The sequence below is a fragment of the Sitophilus oryzae genome, unplaced genomic scaffold (assembly GCF_002938485.1).
Source record: "Sitophilus oryzae breed Bouriz unplaced genomic scaffold, Soryzae_2.0 scaffold_1443_pilon_pilon, whole genome shotgun sequence".
NCBI classification, from domain to species: domain Eukaryota; kingdom Metazoa; phylum Arthropoda; class Insecta; order Coleoptera; family Curculionidae; genus Sitophilus; species Sitophilus oryzae.
In genome coordinates this window covers 738,131-756,540 of record NW_022146108.1, presented here as the reverse complement: position 1 = coordinate 756,540, position 18,410 = coordinate 738,131, and the positions used below count along the sequence as shown (strand labels likewise).

Here is an 18,410-nt window from a genome sequence, read left to right as displayed (position 1 = left end):
TGCTTCTGAAACGTTTTAAACTTTGACCTATACCTAACGATAATTATTTTCATTGAGAATTTATTTAAATATCTACTTTAAATGAATTACAGTATAGATAAACATGGATGTTTTTTAGGTGTTCAGTCTCATATCATCATAATATATCTATAACTATCGAAACAAAAACATTTATGTATTTCTGTTGTACAAAATTAACCAGATGTTTTGATTTTCAGGTTAGTGTTTCCTTTAAAAGATTTAGTTCAAATATATTAAAAATAAAACGATATATTTACTACTAAATTTTTATTAATATCTAATCATCAATATACATTTACAAATAATTTATAGTATTTCGACTTTGATGATACAAATCAGTCCAGAAGTCAATATATCGTTTCTCTGTATTTGATTTCATTGACAGTCCGTTATTTTCGATTTGTAACAAATTCCACTGACTGAGTACGACAGGTGTCCATGTTACACCCAAATCATTTATAATTGGTGTGGGATTGCCGTATTTGGCAAAATTCGCCCATAACTTTGCCATTCTTCTCCAACTCTTATCTTCAACACTTCCAGGTTGAAAATCAGGGTTGTAGGTCGTTTTGAAGATGTATCCTAGCTCATCACCATGAGCTGCACCTAGTAGAAGAATAGGAAATATAGATGTCGGCATCAAAACAGTAAACGATTAGATTTTTACAAATTGTAAGTTTTGGGTTCGTTGAAGGACTACTAGAGCTACAATTTAAAAATATTTTTACCAGATACAGAGTGTCCCACATACGACTCAGAGTATTGTAGCTAAACGATTAGATTTTTACAAATTGTAAGTTTTGGGTTCGTTGAAGGGACTACATTACAATTTAAAAATATTTTTACCAGATACAGAGTGTCCCAAATAAATAAAAAATATCAAAGTTGTATTTTTTTAAATGGAACACCCTGTATATTATTACATTTTTAGTTTCTACGATTAAAATAAAGGTAAATTTGATTAAGGTTTATCACACTTAAACCTTACCGTTTTTGAAATATTTTCAATTTTGTGAAATTGCAACAAAAATTTTAAGGCTTCATTTCTCCAAGGGTATCAAAGTTTTTAATACTAAATATTTACTGAAGTTTATTTATTGATTATATATCAGTTATTACGTTGCAATAATAAAAATAATACTACTTCATACAGAGTGTCTAAAAATTTATTTGAAATAATTTCCAGCTTTAAACGGCAATAACTTGTTTAATTTAAATAGAACGCCCTGTATATTTTAGGAGAATCAGATGCATAATTTAATTGTCTATCAAATTGTATTATACCATTTCTTACCTATCCCTTCAAGTTTTCGTAGAAAATGCATTTTCTTATAATTTAGACCTCATTTATCAATATACCCATGGAATATTGACATTTTAGATTGATTTTAAAGCAACATATGTACAAAACGTACAGGCTAGTAATATTATCGTTTTTAGCAAAACGATAATATTACCAGCCCATTTGTATGCAAGAAGAAAACTATTTAAATCTTTATAGAAGAGTATACCATTAATTAAATATACCACAATTATTTCCGCCCAAATACTGATTAATTACATACTTAATTGTGTTCGTTAATAAATTATTCTGAATAAATGTGAATTTGAATCAGAAATGATTATAATAATAAGTTATGAAAATGAACGTCTCTGTTGTTATGAATAAGCATTTGTGAAAAAATGAAATATCATTTTTAAGGTGTTACTTTTTACCATAGTGTCTAATACACATACAAAATTCAGTTTTTTAGTATTTGGAGCAATTATTATTAGTCAACGCAAACAGTCAATTAATGTAGTTTGAATACTGGAATCATATTAATTGGTCCTCTTTAACAATAAACAGTTTTTTTTTATTTTTAATGAAATAAACAAATTATATCGACAATATTAGTATCTGTACTCTTTAGAAATTTGATACATCTTTAAAAATAAACTAAAATGTCAGTATTCCATGGGTATATTGATAAATGAGTTCTAAATTACAACAAAATGCATTTTCTATGGAAACTTGAAGAGATAGGTAAAAATGGTGTAATACAATTTGATAGACAATTAAATTATGCATCTGATTCTCATGAAATATACAGGGTGTTCCATTTAAATTAAACAAGTTATTGCCGTTTAAAGCTAGTAATTATTTAAAATAAATTTTTAGACACTCTGTAGTATAATTTTTATTATTGCAAGACACAATTCAGTAAATATAAATACTTGAGTACAATATTTGGTTTTAAAAACTTAAATACGCTTAGAGAAATGAAGTATTAAAATTATTACTGTATTTTGACAAAAACCAAAATATTTCAAAAACGGTAAGGTTTAAGTGTGATAAACCTTTCAAAATTACCTTTATTTTAATCGTAGAAACTAAAAATGTAATAATATACAGGGTGTTCCATTTAAAAAAATACAACTGTGATATTTTTTATTTATTTGGGACACTCTGTATCTTGTAAAAATATTTTTAAATTGTAGCTCTAATAGTCCTTCAACGAACCCAAAACTTACAATTTGTAAAAATCTAATCGTTTCGCTACAATACTCCGTGTCGTATGTGGTGAACAACCTTGTATAGTTTGACTGTAGATCTCAGTCATTTCCTGTAATTACTGAATATTTTAGTAAAACAACGTAATTAATTAAATTATTTAAGTTAAGCTTCATTCAGAACCTCCCAATTAGTGGAATAAATTAGGGGTTTCAATTACACTTTATACTTTTTAGTTTACGATCATTCACAATGTTTAAAAAACACAATTAAAATTAATAAAATATCCTAGCAACAGCTTGCCGTAGTCTGTTGTATCCATAAAGAAAGCATAATATCTAGCTTATAAAACAATAAACTTTTGATTTCTAACCAAAATTTCTCTTGACGGGTGATAATCAAAGGCCAAAATGATATTCCTCGCACATTTTGATGTATAATTAGTGGAAAAGTCAAAAGTTTGTTAACTTTTTCCACTAATTGAAAATTATTACCACTAAATTATTACGTTCTGAATGCTTACATTAAAATTAGGTGAACAAACTTCTACGACTAATTGAAACTACTAATTTATTACACTGATTTCGAGGTTCAGAATGAAGCTTTACTTTGTTTGCCTGTTTTAGTCGATCATTGAATTTAAGACAGTGCTGCCTTTTTGCATCAATTGAACAGTTGAATACGATGCAATAAAAGCAGTTGAATACAAACTGAAGATTTACGCTCTTTGCCGGGAATCAGTGAAACGACTAAACATTTCATAAAATGACGGAAATCAGTATATTGACGCCGATATTAACAACGTGGTTCAATTTCTTGTACTGAGAGTATCTGTAGAAAATTTATTTTATAACGTAAATTTTGTTTGAACGTTTTATTTTTGTGTTTTCTTCATATTCAATGTTTTAATAAATTAAATAATTATTATAGTTTAATTAAATGTCCATACCTGGAATATTAGTGGCATTTATAGCAACTTTTATATAGTTCAGTCCCGTATCACCAGCGAATTTGTATAGAAAAACTGGCTTGTTAGATGTCTGTATGTGATTTTTGACTGATCCAAATATACCTGCTATAAACATGGAGTCTGAGTATGCCTAAAAATAAATAAAACGAACACTATTATTCTGTTCAAGTAGATTTTTGATATAGCTACAAGCTCCTTGATAATAATGTTAGTCCTAACTTACGAAAAGCAGATAATATTGTGCCTGGAAGACGTTTTTCAAGTATTGAATAATAGACTAGAGATGTGGGCCCTGTCATAAAAACTGGCATATAGTTCAAAACAGACATAAAAAGTAAAAATTTATCTCCGCGATTTGTTAGTATAAAAATATCTATATTCGAAAATTTAGAAGTTTTTTAAACATCAATCGTTTTGTTTTGTATAGATACAGTTTGATAAATATGTTATAACTAGCGTGTACCCCCGCGACTTCGTTCGCGTCGAATTAATCATTTGTAATGGTGATGATAAAGCAAAGCAAGGATTTCCATTAACATACCAACTGGATAAATTTTTCTCACATTTATGTCAGCATGAAACAAACCAATATGGCGATATTATTATATAACTTGGTAATATTTGAGGGGTAGTTTCATCTCATTGGAATTTGACTTTCGAAAAATCCGTTTGCAAAAATAAGCTTCTTACGTCAAGCAGTTTAAGCAGAATCGTGGTTAATCAGTTACCCAACTTTTTGGAACACCCTGTATGATTTTTTGAAAAAATTCAAAATATGTAAAAAAACAAAATAAATTAAGTGTGTCCAAGCGTTTTCCCGAAAGATTAACCGTTTTTTAAATAACAAATATATAAATAATAAATATATATATTGTAATATTTGAGGGGCGTTTTCACCCTCTTGGAATTTGAAATTCGAGAAACCCCTCCTTATCGAACCTCTACACCCCACAGTCAATCCGTTTGCCAAAAATCAGCTCTAAACGTCAAACACTTTAAGCAGAATTGTGATTACTCAATGGTCATATTTTATGAAACACCCTGTATAAATTTTTAAAAAATCTTAAAATATGTAAAACAACAAAATAAAATAAACGTGTTTAAGAGTTTTTCCGAAAAACTCACCGGTTTTTAAATAAAAAATATTCTAATATTTGTGGGGTGGTTTCACCCCCTTAGAATTCGAGTTTCGAAAAATCCCTTCTTATCGAACGTCAACACCCTGAAGTCAATCCGTTTTCCAAAAATCAGCTTTTTACGTCAAGCGCTTTAAGCAGGATCGTGATTAATCAATGGCCAGATTTTTCGAAACACCCTGTATACGTTTTTAAAAAATCCCAAAATATGTAAAAAAAACAAAATAAAATATACGTGTTTAAGCGTTTTTTCGGAAACTTTACCGTTTTTAAATAAAGATAATATTGTGCCTGGAAGACGTTTTCAAGTATTGAATAATAGACTAGAGATGTGGGCTCTGTCATAAAAACTGGTATATAGTTCAAACAGATTGTAAAAAGTAAGGGGTGGTTTCACCCCTTGATTTGTTAGTATAAAAATATCTATATTCAAAAATTTAGAAGTTTTTAAACATCAATCGTTTTGTTTTGTATAGATACAGTTTGATAAATATGTTATAATTAATATTGATTTTTTTGGACTTGGACCAATTACCATATAAATATACAGGGTTGTTCACCACATACGACACGGAGTATTGTAGCTAAACGATGAGATTTTTACAAATTGTAAGTTTGGGGTTCGTTGAAGGACTGTTAGAGCTACAATTTAAAAATATTTTTACAAGATACAGAGTGTCCCAAATAAATAAAAAATATCAAAGATGTATTTTTTTAAATGGAACACCCTGTATATTATTACATTTTTAGTTTCTACGATTAAAATAAAGGTAAATTTGATTAAGGTTTATTATACTTAAACATTACGTTTTTGAAATATTTTCAATTTTGTGAAATTGCAGTAAAAATTTTAAAGCTTTATTTCTCCAAGGGTATCAATGTTTTTAATACTAAATATTTAATGAAGTTTATTTATTGATCAGTTATTGTGTTGCAATAATAAAAATAATACTACTTTATAGAGAGTGTCTAAAAATTTACTTTAAATAATTATTAACTTCAAACGGCAACAACTTCTTTAATTTAAATAGAATGCCCTGTATATTTTAGGAGAATCAGATGCACAATTTAATTGTCTATCAAATTGTATTATACCTTTTCTTACCTATCCTTCAAGTTTTCGTAGAAAATGCATTTTCTTATAATTTAGACCTCATTTATCAATATACCCATGGAATATTGACATTTTAGATTGTTTTTAAAGCAACAAATGTACAAAATGTACAGACTAGTAATATTATCGTTTTTAGCAAAACGATAATATTACTAGCCCATTTCATTATGCAAAAAAAAACTATTTAAATCTTTATAAAAGAGTATACCATTAATTAAATATAACACCATTATTTCCGCCCATATACTAATTAATTACATACTTAATTCTGTTCGTTAATAAATTATTATAAAATGTGGATTTGAGTCAGAAATCAATATAATAATAAGTTATAAATTAAAGTCTCTGTTGTTATAAATAAGCATTTATTAAAAAATGAAATATCATTTTTAAGGTGTTACTTTTTATCACACTGTCTAATGCCCATACAAAATTCAGTTTTTTAGTATTTGGAGCAATTATTATTAATCAATGCAAACAGTCAGTTAATGTAGTTTGAATACTGGATCATATTAATTGGTCCTCTTTAACAAATATTTGAACAGTTTTTTTTTATTTTTTAATGAAATAAACGAATTATATCGACAATATTAGTATCTGTACTCTTTAAAAATTTGATACATCTTTAAAAATAATCTAAAATGTCAATAGTCCATGGATATATTGATAAATAAGTTCTAAATTACAAGAAAATAAATTTTCTACGGAAACTTAAAGAGATAGGTAAAAAATGGTATAATATAATTTGATAGACAATTAAATTGTGCATCTGATTCTCGTAAAATATACAGGGTGTTCCATTTAAATTAAACAAGTTATTGCCGTTTGAATTTAATAATTATTTAAAATAAATTTTTAGACACTCTGTATAAGGTAGTATTATTTTTATTATTGCAACACAATAACTGATCAGTAAATAAACTATAGTAAATATTTAGTATTAAAAACTTTGATACCCTTGGAGAAATGAAGCCTTAAAATTTTTACTGCAATTTCACAAAATTGAAAATATTTCAAAAACGGTAAGGTTTAAGTATAATAAATCTTAATCAAATTTACCTTTATTTTAATCGTAGAAACTAAAAATGTAATAATATACAGGGTGTTCCATTTAAAAAAATACAACTTTGATATTTTTTATTTATTTGGGACACTCTGTATCTTGTAAAAATATTTTTAAATTGTAGCTCTAATAGTCCTTCAACGAACCCCAAACTTACAATTTGTAAAAATCTCATCGTTTAGCTACAATACTCATATGTGGTGAACAACCCTGTATATTAGTATAGATTAATATTGATTTTTTTGGACTTGGACCAATTACCATATAAATATATTTGTACATTGCTTCTATCGTATTAGCAGTTTTATCCAAGTCGAGTTGGAAGGCTTAGTACCATCACCATCCAAGTAAATTGGCCGCCAGTCTACTTACTTAAGACAGTAGTGTATTTTGATACATTTTATTAGCTTTATATTAAAGGAAAAAGAAAAGAGCACATATAATATGGGTTTACCATGTAAACATATGTAAAAGTATGAGTTTCAAGAAGAAATCCAGATGAGACACCAAACGAGATGATAATACAGATGCCGAGGGGTGTCTCACTTGGGTAAAAAATGTACATGTATTGCCAAAATATTATTTTACTACCAAGCGACTGCCAATGACTACGAAGTAGACTGCCTATGTCTGCCATAAAACAAATAGATAAATAGTCGACTAAATAGACAAAAAAATAATCGACTGATGCCAAGACTATCAGCCACTGCCAAGAAAATGTACATGTAATTCCAACAATGAAATACCGTTACGTTTTACCTCGTAAAAAACGTAAAAATAATTTACGTTTACCTCGATTATTTTAAAATAAACGTTAATATATTTAGCCAGTAACCTGAATTAAGTTTTTGAAGACACAATGACAATTAAGAAGTCTCTTACCCGTATATAGTTATCTCTGTCAGGCGGGTTGAGATAGAAATTTCTGAATTTCTCAATATAAATTTGTTTCAGAGTTTCATTGCCAAAAAAGTCTACGTTGTGTGGTATGAAATTTATAGCTGTCACATTCTCGTTGTTTCTTTCCCGAAACACTTCATCCAGAATACCTAAAAGATCATTATTTTTCTTAAATACTAAATTTTCTTTCTGTGGGTTACTGCTAGTGCCACAGATTATTTATAACCAGCCTGCCACCTAACGATAATTTGCACAAGATATTCGAATATCTACCTAAAAACTACTCTTATTTTATGATATGAAATAAGTCGGGTTCTGAACACTATTTAAATTTTGTTTAAAAAAAAACAACAACCGATGTCACAACCGATGAACAGGCGTGGTAGATAGCCAACTGGTAGTGAATATGCTATGCTACTACTATTTTTTACTCAGTTCTACCTATTTGTTTAAGTTTTTTTTTACCTTCTCTGTCATTAAATCCTAATAGCATTGGTACTTTACTATATTCCCCTGACATAATTATATCAATTATATTCCTAGAAATAAAGGCATCAGGTGAAGGTTTCTCAATCTTTAAAGGAAAAACATATGGTCCGCCAGGACTTCGAACACTGGTCACAGTATTCTGAAGATTGAGCAAATCGGCAGAAGGAAGGTTCCTGAAGAATTCAGTAGCTTGCTCTTCAGTGGCGATGCTTGGGTCCACAGAATTTGCTATTTTTACCACATCGTGATAACTGTAATCACCATAAGGACATAACGCAGCTCCACTTTGTAAGATTGCTCTGTGAAATAATCCTCTAAAACAAAAACAAAAAATTAAGTAAAGATGGAGTCTTTAAAAATAGTCGAATCGTTCCCTACAACAATCACATATCTTCTTTTAACAGTACATAAGTATATTATTGCAGCCATTTCTTCAATTATTACTGTATAATATGTTCTTAAGACTGTATATGACTGTTCTTATTACTACGTATATATGTTCTTAATTAAGATCTCTAAGGAGCTTAACTTGTCAGTGGCTAGAACTGTTTATTATTCACTTTTTGAGTCGCACCTCAGTAATGCCCTTCCATTCTGGGGTACGTGTTGTGCGACTCAATTTGACCGCATTTTCAAGCTCCAGAAGAGAGCTGTTCGATATTCACTGGGACTAAACAGCAGAACTCATTGCCAGGACTTTTTTAAAAAATTAAAAATATTAACTCTTCCTTCCTTATTTATATTTGAATCCGTTTGCCTAATACGTAAGCATGTATCAGCTTCTCAAGAAAGGCCATCTCACACTTATCCACCCAGGAACGCGGAGCAAGATCTTTATCTACCTACCCCACGCTCAGAGTTAGTTATAAGTTCAATATTATACAACTCGAAAAAATGCACACCTGCCATTTGAAATCAAATCCATATCATCATTTTTTTCATTTCGCAAAGAATTGAAATCTTATTTACTAGAAAAGGCTTTCTACGCCGTAAATGACTTATATTTTGATAATCGAATTTGATCTTGTAAACACTGGTCTAATATTTGCTATTACTATATCTACTATAAACTTACTAAATATTTTTGAATGTTATTTTTATTTTTTTATTCTTTGACATTCTAAACATTTATAAATGTTTATTTTAAACAATAAGACTGACAATGTAATTTGTATGCTTGTTTTGTATTCTCTTTTGTTTGTTTACTTTACCTTTAATAAAGGCATTTATTTTATTTATTAAAAAAATTATCAATTACAAATTATTAACACTAAAAATACCTCGACAAAGGAGACAAAATATGATAGTGGACTGCTACGGCTCCTGCACTCTCCCCAAATATTGTCACCTGCCTTGGATCTCCATTAAATTTCTTAATATTGTCTCTGACCCATTTTAAAGCGAGAACTTGATCCTTAAACCCCAAATTACCCGGTATACCCTTTGCTTGAATAAATCCTAATTACAGAAAAAAAATCAGTTATTTAAAAATATTAAGAATCAAAAATTGCAAACCTAGAAATCCCAAACGATAGTTTATGGCTACTAAGACTATGTCTTGAGTGAGGAGAAAATCAGGACCATAGAATGTCCCACCATCACCGGAAATGGAAGAGCCTCCATGGATCCAAAACATGACAGGCTTCAGCTTGGTTCCTGATTTTGGTAACTAAAACAGCATTAAAAGTATTGGTAAGCCATATAGACATAATTATTTATTCATTTTTATAATCAGCTATCATTTTTATGTATTACATATTGTTTGTAACAGCATTAAATATTTTGGTGTTACTGAAGAAAATTTTTACTTTAACCATAATACCTTTTTTATGTTAAATCTGGATTCATTCTTCATTCTGACATATTTTCCAACCAGCCTTTTAGATGATTAATAAATTTATCTAAGAATATGACTAAGAGTACTCTAACTACGAACCCTCTAAATATAAAAACAATAACTCTAAAGGAATTAATATTACGTTAAAAAGTAAATTTTTGAAAACTCGACAGTGTTATTAGTCAACATTTTGATAGTCTTAGCAGCGTTTTTTCTCTTTTGAAGAAAGGCATTTTTAGAAAAGCAATCAAGAGATGAAAAAATGCTGATATAATAATATTTTGATGTTTAAACTATATCTTTAAAAGCAACTTGTTTTCCAAAGCCTACCATGAATTCCCTGAGGCGTCGTTTCTTGTTCACTGTCATTGATATCTTAATTAATAGATATTAACAGTAATATGGTATTCTGGTACGTAGTACCTAGTATTATGGTATTCTGAACCGTTGTCAATTTTTTAAATAAAATAATATTTTTTGTCTTATTTTTTATTAGAATGATCATAATCCAGAGGGCTAGTGATACCTTGTTAGAAAAATAAGGTAATTAAGGGCTTAATTTTTCGTATTTATTGTAAATTTGTTAATAACTTTGGTTTGAAAAAAGCCATGAAAATGCGGTTTTCGCTAACTTTTTAAGCTTTTATAACTCTTTAGTATAAGCTGGAATTACATATACTCTCGTATTTAATGTTTTTGAACAAACGCATAATATTTGTTAAATTGTAAAACAGCGCCCCCTAGCGTCTATGGTCAAAAGCTTATTATTATTGTTTATACGGTACAATATAGGGTAAGCAATGCCCTTTTAAACGAGCCCCCGTTTATTGGATTCCAATCATCCAGTCCAGAGTTATTAATATTTAAATAAAAGCAGATCTAACATTCCCGCACCACTTTATTTGGCAGATAGGGGAAAATAGTCCTAACGAAAAATATTCAAAAGTTACTGAAGATTATGTAGTTGTTATTTAATGGTTCACCTTATCTAGGAAAAATTTTGTAAAAATTTAATTTTCTCATTTTTTATAGCGGTTACGCCCTCTAGCGGCCGTTCTACAAAATTGAAAATAATTTGCAACAATATCTCCTAGCATTTTTAGTTACAAATACTTTTCTCCACAGACGATACGGCTAATACTTTCCGAGATACACCCGAGAGCTATTCTTAATGAGACACCCTGTACTACCAGTCAAGACCTATGCACCCATGACAAGACCTATGCATGCAAGATTAGTGTTGATATGACAAAAGACCCAGGTAGTAGATGTCATCCGCAGAATCAAACCAATCAAGTGGCAATGGGCAGTACACATGACAAGAAATACTTGAAGACATCAGACGGGTCACAAAAATTACAGTATTTTACCCACGGTTAACTGAGACCTAGAAAAAGACCAAACCTAAGATGGGACCATGATATTAAGAAATTAACATTGATAACTTGGACCCGCGCCCGCGTAGCCATTCATAGACAACAATGTGCCTAATTAAATAGAGATTATATAAATATGTCAGGAAGGCTACACCATAATTGGAAATGGTTGAAATGAGCTGGCAGTGTGTACATAAAAAATTCTTAACATGGCGATGATGTTGATGATATACAATATTACTATTAAGCCACGATCAACTTTATAAAGTATACTTATAATTTTATTATAAAGATAATATGACTTTAGGTACCTAGATAGACTTAACTGTATCGCAGTAAGTAGATTTTCTCTTTTTTTTTGTTGCTGTTAGATTATTTAATAAGAAACTAACTTTACCTCCCAACCAACATTTTTGGAATATCCAAACTTTGCGTTAATTTAAACAAAGGGTTAATGCAAAATGTGCTAAACTTATTTTACAGTATCATTTTGAATGCAAACACAATCTTTGTTTGGAGTACACTTTACACATTAAATTAGCCTATATTTAGGGACGAAGTTCTACGTACTTAGAAGAATATAGAAAGTTAAGAACAAACTACAAGCGGCGCCTTTAAGTTGGTTTATAAACTTGAGACAGTTATTTGAAAATTATACACTTGAACCAGAATAGACCAAAATTGTTTCTTTAGAAATACACAATAGTTCCAGTAAATAACTAAATTCTATTAAGCAATCTTAAAGACAAAACACCTTTTATCGGAAGGCATCTAATAAAATGAAAAAATTATAACAAAAAAATATGTTGGGAAACAATGAAAAAGCACACGATATATTCGTAGCTATAAAAAGAGTGAACACTCCACTAACTCGACCAGAACCGTTCTGCTTCCCAAATGGTAAACCAATTTGTAGCGAAAGTCAGGAACCTGGAAGACTCCATCCGTAACCTGGAGTGGTAATCATCCAACGGTCTAAGACACTCGAAGGAATTTCCCAGAACTTGCAAAAATAGGAATCATACCCAAGTAGCATTTTCACGACCATATGTTTACTAAACACAACGTTGGATTAGTTACAAAAATAGTTAGCTCCGTACCTTGGGTATTAAAATAAATGTAAACGTTGTGCCGACGTTGAACTAGTACTACAACAAAGTAAAAGCTTCTGCGACGTCGAATAAACGTTGTCTTGTAACCTTTTTTGCTTAAGTGATCTATAAGTGATTCAGACAACGTAGTTACAATGTTGGGCAATAAAGAGTTTTCCAACGTCACTTTCAGGACCTATTCCAACATTATGCTTTACTAATCGTCTGTTATACTAATTCCAACGTTGTTTAGATTTCCTTATTCTTACGTTGGTAGGACGTCGAGCCACTACCTTTTTGCAACTGTATTGAACCATAACCTTAAATCTTAAATTTTCACTTCATTGTTCTGTTCAGTCAGACAGTTCAGTGCTGTTTTTGTTTTTATAAAAAAAAACTTAATTAAAATGGGACATAAGAAAGGTACATATAAAACTAAATTTAAATATACATCGACATATTACCGATACTTTATCCACTCCTTCGTTTATTTAGAATATAGAGGGCGGCACAAGCTAGACTCTAGGATGACTAAATTAGGCAATCTTGCGACTAGTATACTACCTGTTAAGGCTGAACTGCGACTTTATTAGTCCAGGGCATGCGACTACTCGAACTACTCCATCTTAATCTCCAAAACAACAAAGTGAAAGCCGCCATGTTGTTGAATAAGAAAATGTTTGGTTCCTAAAATAGCAATTCCTGCTTTTTGTATAGATTAACTTGAAATATTTGACCCTAAACAACACGCGGAAACAATTTTTTCGACTGCGAATAACTTATTCTCATTTTACTAAAAAAAATTCAAGAAATTTTTTAAAACTTCTTTAATTTTAAGGCCCATTAGTATTTTTCAAAGTAGAAGCAATACATTTATCAATAAAGTTGTTTGCGTTTAACTTTTTTGCCTTGGGTTATGAGTTACAGAGTCGGTTAAAGTGTTTCATTAATTATGATCTTCAAACATCCTCCACACTTAAATACTTTTGTTTTGTTTTCCTTTACTGCCATCTGGCATATGTCTCTAACTAAATCATAAAAATAATATTTTTCCTATAATTATCCCAATTTAGGATAAAACGCGACTTAGACGCCATATTATTATAGTTTTGTATTTCTGTGAATTAGGATTTTAAACAACGTTGCAGTTTGTACTAAATTAGGCTGCTAGCCAACGTCGGTATCCAACGTCGTTTCGACCTAAAAATTATTCTCGAAGCTAGTGCAGACTAGGGTTGGCACGAGGTTGTGCCGACGTTGCGCCCCTACGTTTGGTCGCGTGACACACCGTTGTCCCGACGTCTAAATGCTGCTTGGGTATATTTTTCTTGGTGTAAGAATGTAAGAACAATCTTCGGATTCTCATGGGGTTTTTAGCAATAGGTCTCCTCATTGAATATCTCAGTAGATTTAAGCTATGAAACAACGGCTAATGCAGATTCTGTGAGAAAAATGACGAAACACTTTTTTAAAATAATGTCTATGCTTTTGTTGTGGATTAATTTCTTCAAAAAAAGTCTTAGGAGCAAATCTATAAAATAAAATAGTTATTTTTTGTATATGTTGGAGGCAGATGCCGAATTCGGCCTATGTCCGAAATAATTAGACATATGGCGATTTCTCCATACTAAACTTGCCAGATGCGTGCAACTTCGTGGTTATTAATAGTCTTTATATAACTTTTTTGCGGAGGGGGTTAATCTGGTTTTGGTATAATATAACAACAAAAGATTAACACCCTCCGCATAGAAGTTGAAACCAATGCAATCAAAACTCTTCCGTGTAACTTTGTGGATATAGGATATAGGTAGGTATATTTAATTATAATCGCCATATGTCTAATTATTTCGGATATATAGGCCGAATTCGGCATCTGCCTATAACATATACACCGCTCGCTGTGTTGATCCAATGGAGACCAATTTGTCAGTGTTATTTTACTTTATTTAAACTAAAGTATTCTAAATAATTTTTTAGATATTTTAAATAGTTTTATCTACGTCAGTGAGTTAAGAGCTTCTTAACTCACCCATTTTGAGTGAGTTAAGAGCTTCATTTTGCACTAAATTGGAAAAATATGTTATGAGTACCTTCTCATTTCCATAGTTGTGTACTTTTTTTTCGGTGAAGCATTTTTCATACTTAGAGAATGTATATTCATACTTCTGTTTCGATCTTGCTGGAAGCAATCCAGAAATGGCTCTGAATGCCTCTTCTTCAATGTCAGAGGGAATACTTTCCGAATCGCTCATTTTTTAAACTAGTGACATCAATATTATTTACTGTCATATTGACATTGTCATGCATGGTGTTATTTGAACAAAGATATTAAAGTAATTGATTTTTAGGATAGGTATATAGTTAAGTACAATAATTTTTAAAATTTATTGTGTGTTTTTATAGTTAGACGTAGATAAAATATTGTATAATACACGCAAGTTAACTCCACTAAGATAATTGTGTGGTTACACGGGTATCTTGATGATGCTGTTAACTCACTTGTATCGTAAATATCTATTTTCTTTGTCCATTTTGTTTTTGTTTGCTTCGTTATTAGTTAAATACTTTTGACAAATTGATCTTCGTTGGATTAACACAACAGTGTTTACAAAAATTAACTATTTTATTTTGTAGATTTTCGTACAGTGGCGAAATACCCAGAAGACTTTTTCAAAGAAACATTTTTTTGACTTACATTTCTTGTATATACATTCAGAAATAGGCAATCTTCTACGCCAGCTGTTACATTGTTGATTGCATTATATTGAAGACAAGCACTGCCCTGTTCTGTGGCATTGCGAATGCCTGACCAACCAGATGCAGGTTCACTTAACTGGAAATCAAACGTAGATAGGATATGAGCATGAAAAACTTATGTGGAGGTTAAGATAGATGATAGTTGATATTCAAGAAGTTATGAAAAGTATTGAATCAAAAATAAAAGTATATTTTTTTAATTTTTATTTGTCTACACATTATCCTATTATCTACAGGGTGTTTTAAAAAACATCTGCTATCTCGCGTGTGGAGATTTCTAAAAAAAATAAGACTTATTTTTATATGAACGACTTTTTTTAAAGGTTGCTGTTATACTTAAAATAAGGCAAATTAATGAGATTGTGTTATCTCATCAAGGAGATCCGAAATCGACAAAAAAACAAGAACAAAAACAAACACAAAATCAAAAATAACTCTTAATCGGCATTACACTGTAAAAAATCAGCCTGAGTGAACACATATTTCTCAGGGAGTGAATTTTTTGAGTGAAATAATTGAGTACATTTTTATCTAAAATAGAGTAAATTCATCATTTTACTCAAATATGATCTCTATTTAATCAATAGCTATTGAATAAGCTCATGTTCGAGTTATAACCCCTATCTTTGAGTAATGGAATAGAAAAATTCACTTAAAAACTCATGTTATAGTTTTACACAATAAAAATTTGAGTTAAATCACCCAGTTTAGAGTATTTTCGCTCATTACTAATCATACGTCATACGCGCTTCTTCGATACCGAATAAGCTATTTCCCTGTTCCTCAGTTTTTAATTATCTGTTCGAGTCGTTCGAATCAGGTTGTCTTGTCCTACAAATAGGTTGTCTTGTTCCTTCGAAGGTGCCCAGGTTACAAGTCCATAGTGTATGTGTGTGTGATGTAAAGTGTGACAGTGGCCGCGTGGCGTGGTGAAGCGAATACGAACTCATAACTCCTAAGTATGTTTTATGTTAAGAACATTTTTTTTCACATCGCAGAAATCCGCCCAACATATATTCAAATTCTACTGCATCTACTGATTGCCGCAATGCTCGGATGTTTCCTGGACTAATTAGCGTAGCGAAAATCTAGGTACTTTCCCTCAATCTGGAACTGGGAACTGGAACATTTGGCAGAATAACATTTTTTTTTAATTTTCAGGAGGAAAAGTATCTGGATTTTCCGGAGGATTTTCGTTATTAAAAGTTAGTTTAGAAATTAGAAATATTCGAGAATGTTGGTAGCCGAGCTGACGAATGCTCTTAATAAAGCGGATTTTTGCGATGTGATGCAACTTTTCTAGACATCTAGCTTAAAAAGTTCCTGTATTTTTTCCAAAAAGAGTTGAAAACTTTTTAAAATGTTTTTGATATTATAATAATAGTGTTATATTTGGTTTTATTTGTTTTTTTGTCAAATAAAAATGACAAATAAAAATATTTTTGAAGGTTCTACAGTTTTTTATTTGGTTTGTTAAAAAAAACGAAATATTCTAAATGATTTTTTTAAAAGCTATGTAAGCTAACTTGTTATTTTATTACAAGTGACCAGATGCCTCCCAAAAGTGAATTTTAGGAAATGGACATGTTCGAGACCATGTCCTAAACTGAAACTTACCTTTGAAAGGCACCTGCCCACCTGTTATAAAATAACAAGTTAGCTTACATATAGCTTTTAAAAAAATAATTTAGAATATATTTCTCAATACTGAGTGAAATTAATACTCAGATATGAGTACTAATCGAGTTAAGTGTAACACAAATTTGAGTAAAAGTCACTCAATAAAAGGTGTCTTGAACTCAACACTTAGTGAGTTCACTCATTTTAAAGTGAATAAATTATCAAAATCGATCAAAATCCTACTCAAGGTAAACAATAATGAGTAAAAAAGGAGTCTTTCGTCTAATCTCGATTGAGTGAAAAAACTCAGTGCTTTTCACTCTGAGAATTGAAGATTCACTCGGTTCTGTAGAGTGGAAATTTCACTCAATCGGGTGTGGACAGAAATTGAGAAAGTATTGAGTGAAATCTGAGTGAAATTTCACTCATTTTTTTTTACAGTGTAAACGGCCTACACAATCCTGCTTACAAGAGAAAAAAGCAGTGGCGCACATGTTTTTATTAGAACAATATTCCTAAACTCTTTATTACCATTAAAAAAAGTCGCATTTATATTAATTTAAAAGCTATAGTAATTTAAAAGCTAAAAAAATACCAAAACCTAAAACTTTATAACGAAAATTATAATAAACCGAAAAAAAATTAAGACTTTAACACCCTGTAACTACGAAACAAAGCAGAATCGGACCTATGTTGATATAAAAAGTCTTATTTTTACCTGATAAATATCTCCACGAGAGATAGCATATGTTTTTGAAACACCCAGTATATTTAAAAAAACATTGCAATTCTGATTTGTTTCAAAATATTGAATAACCAATCACAAAAAAAAATGGTCTTACCTCAAATCTTCTAGATCCAGTGGGTGGTTTTGCATAAGGTATACCCAAAAAACTATAAAATTTATTTCCATCAAAATCAATTTTAATTGATCCTCGTAATGATCCCTGAGAAACAGTTACAATGGGATCAGAATGTGATGCTACACCATTAATTACAAAAAATGCATTCAAGATTAAGTAAGTCAAATTATTTACAATCATGTTTCCCCACTGAAGTTATCTGTTTACTGTCTACAGCATTATATATAGATATACTATCTAGTCTCCGAAAATAAATGTGAAACATAACAATATAATGCATATAGAGTGTCTCAATGATTATACGGGTTTCCATAAGTTTGTTACTTCAATACAATACCTATTTTTATTTATTTTATTGTAGGCCATCCTGTAATCGAAAATAAAAGCGATGAAAAACCCATTTCGCTTCATTTCTTACAACTGATTAGCATTCTTTAAAGTTGCTTGCTATTGTTTGTCCGTATTTATTTATAATAAATTCTGAGTAATATATTTATTACTGCTACAGTGGGACAAAAACATAATCAAGTATAGCCAAAAACTGTAAGCTTAGTATAATTAATTTATTAAAAATTTCATTTATTACATAGTTTATCAGTCGATTTCGTGTTGATCTTCTGGTGTAGCAAAAAATATATGATTTGGACGGAGAGATGTGAAAATTAACAGAAAAAATCTA

General features: G+C 30.2%; 1 protein-coding gene across 1 annotated transcript; it reads right to left on the bottom strand.

The window, feature by feature from the left end:
* Positions 1-273: 273 nt before the first annotated feature.
* Positions 274-17,977, bottom strand: LOC115877280 (esterase FE4-like). The gene is made up of 8 exons (XM_030893416.1): positions 17,711-17,977; positions 15,187-15,324; positions 9,703-9,856; positions 9,468-9,645; positions 8,164-8,501; positions 7,681-7,847; positions 3,465-3,615; positions 274-627 (listed from the first exon to the last, which is right to left on the bottom strand). Exons 1-8 carry the CDS (start codon positions 17,909-17,911, stop codon positions 317-319), a joined length of 1,638 nt encoding a protein of 545 aa, XP_030749276.1. The 5' UTR covers positions 17,912-17,977; the 3' UTR covers positions 274-316.
* Positions 17,978-18,410: the final 433 nt, after the last annotated feature.